Here is a 7,500-nt window from a genome sequence, read left to right on the forward strand (position 1 = left end):
CGCTTTTTGTATTTATACCATAATAACAATAACAAAAAAAAAAAAAAAAAAAAAGCACGCATAATTGCGTCTTTTTTCTTTCTTTTTTTTTAGTTAACTATTATAAGTAATATTAATTACACGCATACAAATTTTAAATCCTCTTATTTTTTTATATATATTTTTTTTTCGGGGACACTTATTGTATATATTTAACGGCACGGCCAAGGATTACGGTTTTAACGGGATAACGCTGAATCTATTCCGGCGTCATGTTATCTGAGATGCGTATATTTCATAATTTCACTATGACGTTCTGAGACCCAGCGATGTATTCTACTTAATGCAAAACCAAAAATTGCCGCGGATAATACCCATTGATGCAATTATTTGGATTTACAGAATAAAAGAAAAATTCAATTTTGGTTTTATCTTACATTCCAGGAGGAGAAAATAAAACGGATCGGAAAACTGGGATACTATTTTACCACATCATTAGAAGAAAAAAAATTAATTGGGATGGTACCTCTCCATCAAGCACCGAGGACGCAGCAATAACCACTACGACGGGATTATTATCATGGCCAATTCCAACAGTATTAATAATATATACTTGCTCTTAAAGTGTGATCACAGATGAAATTTTTCACATCTTTTTCTTATCATTGTGTTTACGTTTTCTTTTAACAACAATCAAACCGCGATTTTATTTAGCACATTGCGAATAAATAAATAAATAAATAAATAAATAAATAAAATAAGAGCTTGAACAACAACAACAAAAAAAATTACGCCATCTCTGTAATATAATTTGTTTTAAAAGCGCTACAGTTCGAAAAACAAAAAACAAAAAAAAAAACGCAAACTTATAACATATCCCTAACAACACCGAAAAAAAAAACGGCGTAATTTTTAAATACAATTCTTAATTAAATTTAATTCCAAAAATACATATATTTGCCTTAAATTTTAAATATCATAAAACGATTAATAATATTTTTTTAAATATTTGAATAAACATTATTATTACTAATAATTGGTAATAATTTGCAATAATATTTTATTTTGTTAGCAAATACTATTGATTTCTATTTGATGTAGTTTCTAATCCGATACGCGCAAAACAAAATAAACCGACCCCTTCTTAGTACAAAATAAATAAATAATTTAGAGATAAATCTTAAAGCAATATTCATTATTCCTCCGAAAAAGAAATCCGTTAAACGAATTTAATAAAACCAGAAATACTAGAACAAAAATAAAAAGGGATTTCGCACGATGATATATTTATATTGTTGCTAACAAACAACATTGTGTTATTGTTGCTGGGTTTGTTAATGATAGATTTATTGTTGGGCAGTTCTTGTTGGAGCCGATCAAAAATCGGTATCAAGGAAATTATTCCATTTTTAATTATTATTATTTTTTTTTTATCCACGGTTTATTATATATTTTTTTTCTCTTCTCAAACGTTACTCTTTGTAACAATTTCTCTTTGGTATTTATTGAGGTTTTGCATCTTAATTTAATTGTTGATACATACATAATCCAGCGAGCCTTTCTTTCCCCCCTCTACTTGTTCAAAAGCCGGTTTATAGAAATTAAAAGAAAAGAAAAGAAAAGAAAAGAAAGCAACGGTTGAATAATAAGAAACATTTTTTTTTTTTTTTTAAATAATTGACCTTTTTTTTTCTTGATAAAAAAATATTTCTTTATAAAATCTTGCGCTTTTGAAAAAATAAATAAAATAAAAAACACACATTTCTATTGCGAGAAATAAATTGATCTTTTCTCTTCGGAAATCGATAATATACCACCTTAAAAAAAAAAAAGCAACATCATTATTTGATTAAATTTATTCCATTTTTTTTCTCCCACGAATAAATTCTTCTTCTTCTTCTTCTTCTTTTTCTTTTTGCCTTTTTCGGCCAATACAATTTGTTAGGGATACACAAGATATTTAAATAAATAAATAAACAAATAAATAAATAAATAAATAATATAAGAGAAATAAATCGATCTTTTCTCTTCAAAATTTCGATCAATTAGATTTAATTTACCCCCCCCCCCCCGAAGAAGTTTCCTTTTGTTTATTTTTGTTTTTTCTTCCTCCTTCGGCCAATACAATTCCTTAGGGATATAAAATAAATAAATGAATATATAAATAAAAGTAGTAAAATACAAAATATTTTTTTTTAAATAGGATATATTTAAATAAATATCAGTAATCAGTATTTAATAATATAGTTTGATCGATAGATTTATTGCCATTTATTTTAAAACAGTTCCCTTTTTTATGTTGATTTATTGATTTATTTCTATATAAGTAAAAAGGTATTACATATATATTTAATCAATCCACGGAATTATATTAATTACATTTTGGTTGCGCTTATTATCTATTTATTTAAATAAATTTATTTATTTATTATTTTGATTTTTTTTTAAATGCAATAAACAAAATAGAAAATACACATTTTTATTATCTGGAAATGAACAATAAATTTTAAATAAACATTTTGAGGTAGTGGTTTTTGGGCAGAATAAACGTTAGACCCTAAGCGGTGCGAGCGCGCCTCCTCTCTGTGCGTGTTTTTTTTTTTTTTTTTTTTTTTTTTTTTTAGCGTCAATTATTTTCCGCAATATTTTGAGTAAAAAAAAAAAAAAAAAAAAATAATAATAATAGAATTTTTGTTTTCAAGTGAACGACAAAAAAATGTATTGTATTTTTTAAGGGCGACGGGTCGGGTCCCTCTCTCTCTCTCTGTCTCTCTCTCTCTCTCTCTCTCTCCCTCTCTCTCCCTACCTCTCTGCCTACCTATCTATCTTATTAGCCCTTATGAGAGACGAAACCTCAATGAATTAAAAATTTGAGTCACACATACACTAGCATACTATTTGTTCTTCTCTACAACCAGTGAGAGAGACAGAGAGAGAGAGAGAGAAAGAGAGAGAGAGGGAGGGAGAGAAAGATATAGATAGATAGCGAAAGAGACAGAGAGAAAGAGAGAGAAAGAGAGAGAGAGACAGAGAGAGTCAGACCCACCCACACGGCCATGCTGGTGATGACCAGAGTAGCAGTCAGTCGGAATAGTGACAGCAACAACCGAAGACTCGTAGGAAAGTCGAATGGAAATCACGTGTATTTGCATTGTAGCTGACACCCACACTGCGTCAATAATAAAAACACGGAAACGTAATAAGCAACCTATATACCCATAAAGAAGAAACGTGTTAAATACCTTTTTTTTTTTTTTTTTAATTATTATTAAATTAGAAATTTAAACACGAATATATATATTATATAGCATTTTTATATTATTATTATTATTATTATTATTATTATTATTATTATTATTATTATTATTATTATTATTATTTAAACACGAATATATATATTATATAGCATTTTTATATTATTATTATTATTATTATTATTTATTTATTTATTTATTTATTGTTATCTTTTACCTCGTAGGAGTTCTCATACAAGTCGATAGTAGTGATCGCTCACTGGTAATAACAGGTGGTCTTCTCTGAATTCTGATCGGCAACAAACAACACTCCCAAGATTTCTCGGTCAATGTTGCAAATCACATTGCGTCCTCGCGACAACTGTTTACTGTTGGATTCTCTCTGATAGCTATTATTAATATTATGAATTAGTTTTTAACGAAATAAATAATGATAAAAGTAGCAATAATTTCTCGGTTTTATTTTTAAAAGATTTTTTTTTGTTGTTAAAATTTTGAATAAAAAATTCAAAATTAAATAAAAAATAAAAATGAAGCAATCTTAGCAAGTTAAAAATGATTGCGTAAAAAAGTCGGAGATCCGAGCTGCTTTAAAATAAAAAAAAAAGGAATTTTGCCGAAAATATTTTTATTTTTAAATTTTTATTTTTCCAATAATTTTAAAATTGCAATAACAATATTTCTTTACGTTTCTTGCTAGTTATTGAAATAATAATAACAACGCTAATAATTACCGTTACATTCATTTGTTGCTTTCTATTGCTAATGGTTCGTAACTCTAGCCATTTGTCTCATAACTAGTGTACAGTGTGTGCTCGTGCCGAAAAAAATAAAAAAAAATAAAAATAAATAAAAAACGAGGCGATACATTTTCCATCACTTCCTAACTTACAGTCAACTTTTATCTTTACTTAAAAAAATAAACACACACACACACACACACACACACACACACACACACACACCAAACCACACCACACCACACACATTTAGCCACAACAACACCACGTAATACTTAAATATAAAATTTACTCTCTGTCTCTCTCACACACATCTTTTATACGTATTGTTAAAAAAAAATCCCACCCCCGTTTCCTCCACAAATTTTGATCCCAACTTTTGTACAAGTTTTATAATAAAGTCCCTTGGCAATAAATCAATCAATCAATCAATCAATCAATTTAAACAATCTAATGACATTATCAAAAAAACAAAAAAACAAAAACTATACTAATATGTTGATTGGGTCCCTTTAACCGTCGTTCGCTAAATTATATACTGAATTATCTCCCTTGCTGCACGCAAAGGAATGACTATTAATATAGAGAGATATTAAAACTGATATACAACGCGTGTTATTGCATTAGAGATTATTGTTGTCGTTGTTATTATTATTATTATTATTATTATTATTATTATTATTATTATTATTATTATTATTATTATTATTATTTGGGGGGTTTATCTTTCCTATATCCGGCAAGACCGTCTACATAATAATAATAGTAATATCCAAAGAAAGACGTCAAAGACGTGCTTAAAAAAATCATTTAAATTATATTAAAAAAAAAAAATCAATTACGTTCTCCGGAAAATAAGTTTTAGATTTTTATTTATTTATTTATTTATCTATTTATTTCCCCCTCTGATTATTTATTTCGGCCTTAATTTTCTTAATCATCTTAAATCTCGAAGAAAATAAAACAGTTAACAAATTTTGAAAAATAAATTAAAAAAAAAAAAAAAGTGATCAAGTGTTTGATTAAATCCACTCTTAACTACTATGCTCGAATTACTCCGGTACAAGAACATATTCGTGGGTCATTGGTGAAAAGATGAAATTAAATTACTATAAAACGGGTTTGTACTGCAATAAGCGCCCTTAAATATAACGAAAAATCCTTTTCACCAAGGGGGAAAAATAAATAATCGACTAAAAATAAAAAAAATTAAATTTCAGACATTTTTTTTTCGGTCGTCCCACCTAAAGTGATTAAAGTTGTAAATTTATATTTCTTATGATAAAAATCACAACTGTCGTTTTTTTTTTTTTTTTAATAAAAAGGTAAAAAAAAAAAAAAAAGAAACACGCTTGATTACATTTTTTTCTTTCTTTCTTTTTTTTTTGCTAAAAAAAAATAATTAAAAAAAAATAATAATAATAACATCAAAAAAGCAACTCGGAACTACCTTTAATTTGGCTAATTTCTCAACGGTAAAAACGAAGAAACAAGCCGCAAACATTCAAGGGCCCAAAGAAGAAGAAAGCAAACGACGTCGGAAAAAGCAGGACCCGATTTATGACTCGAACAACAGCGACAAAACAAAATGCCCATGTAGCTCTTGTTCTTCACAGAGTAGCGGCCCTAGCTCATGTCGAGCTTGTGCCTGTGTGTGGACTGTTTGGGGCACACGAAATAATATGTCGACTATACGCCGAGCTTATATGGAATTGTCGAATGGAATCCGGGGTTTGAGATTACACAGGGACCAGACTACCCCAGCTGCGTCGGCGGCCGGCGGCTCCTCGTCGAGCAAAGACGCGGCTTCTTCATCGTCGTCGAGCGTAACAACGACTCCTGTCCCATCATCTGCGCCGACGATCAAGTCAGCGGCGAAAACAGACGCTTTCATTGGGGTCGGCGGCAGAATTCTGCGTCTGTCGAAAACGAGCCAGTCCGGCAATAACAATGCCGTCAACGTGTCGGCGTCTGCGACAGCCTCGTCTACGATCTCTTCTCTGGCAGCGAAAAGAATAAGAATTATGAACGGTAGGTACTGCCCGACTTCGATCCAGGAGCTCTTTCTGGACGAGAAATTTCTGTCTCGTTTCTTCGCCTACTTCTCGCCGGAGGAGAAAGGCGATTTGGCGCGAGTATGCAAGCGATGGAAGAATATATTGTACAACGTCTGCTATTGGACGGACGTCATTCCAGTGATATCATGTCGCAAATGGTGCGACGATACCGAAGGACGGAACCAGTTCTTCGAGAGTCTTATACTGCGCGGCTTCGATTCGATCTGTCTGTTCGGGGCCACAGACGAAGACATTCAAGACTTTGTGAACAATTTTCCCCCATGTCGAAAACAGATCAGGTCGATAAGTGTCCGCTGTTCGAACGTTACCGACGTCGGACTGGAGTTGATGTTCAAAAAAATGACCTGTGTCTATCGCTTGGAACTTTCTGGTTGTAACGAAATCACCGAGACGGGCCTTTGGTCGTGTTTGAACCCCAAGATCGTGTCCTTATCGGTTAGCGATTGCATTAACGTCGCCGATGACACGGTGGGGGCCATTGCTCAGCTGCTCCCCGCTCTCTACGAGTTGAACCTGCAGGCTTACCATGTCACCGATGCCGCTCTCTCATTCTTTAGTGCCAAACAGAGCTATACACTGTGCATTCTTCGCCTGCAATCGTGCTGGGAAATTACAAACCACGGCATTGTCAATATTGTACATTCTTTGCCAAATCTCACCGTCCTCAGCCTCTCCGGCTGCAGCAAAATCACTGACGATGGGGTCGAGCTAATCGCGGAAAACTTACGGAAGTTACGCCTCTTGGACTTGTCTTGGTGTCCGAAAATCACGGACGCTTCCTTGGAATATATAGCCTGCGATTTAAGTCAACTACAGGAACTCGTACTGGACAGGTAATTATAATCATTTTATTTATTTATTATTTATATGGAAAAAAATGCATTTGTGTTGTGTGTGTATATATATATATATATATATATATATATATATATATATATATATATATATATATATATATATATATATATATATATATATATATATATATTAGAGAACGTAATTGATATATATATAGACCGTGCCATACAGGAGTTTCAAACTGAATTACATTTTTACGGTATGGTTTGTTTATTAAATTGTTAGATGAAAGTACAGAGTAGTTTAAAAGACCTTCTCCCTATCCGTGTTAAGAATGGGTTTCTAAATAATAAACTTATTTTATTATTTCAGCATGACCAAACACTATTGTTTCATATGTCAGGTTAGTGGCAGAGGGAACCTCAGGAGAGCGCTCGATTATTAAGAAAATTCAAATATTTACTTATATATGTATTAAGACATCAGAACAACATCAGTACCGTCGATTTCAATTCCAAATGAAAGGAATCTATAATTAGTCTCCTGATCTTTTGAAATATATATATATATATATATATATATATATATATATATATATATATATATATATATATATATATATATATATTTCTGTCGACGTGTGCACAAAAA

General features: G+C 31.2%; 1 protein-coding gene across 4 annotated transcripts in view; it reads left to right on the forward strand.

Annotated features, from left to right (window-relative positions):
* LOC145252602 (F-box/LRR-repeat protein 16-like) overlaps nt 1–7,500 on the forward strand; it is a 389,978-nt gene that overhangs the window by 244 nt on the left and 382,234 nt on the right. For all 4 annotated transcript variants that reach the window (XM_080112295.1, XM_080112297.1, XM_080112298.1 and 1 more), the window contains exon 1: nt 1–6,884. This exon is cut by the window's left edge and continues 244 nt beyond it. In XM_080112295.1, the coding sequence (XP_079968421.1) occupies nt 5,656–6,884 (1,229 nt within the window). In that variant the 5' untranslated portion in view covers nt 1–5,655. The remainder of the gene's footprint in view (nt 6,885–7,500) is intronic.

The sequence above is a fragment of the Euprymna scolopes genome, chromosome 29 (genome assembly GCF_053919585.1).
Source record: "Euprymna scolopes isolate OS-2025 chromosome 29, ASM5391958v1, whole genome shotgun sequence".
Lineage (NCBI taxonomy): Eukaryota > Metazoa > Mollusca > Cephalopoda > Sepiida > Sepiolidae > Euprymna > Euprymna scolopes.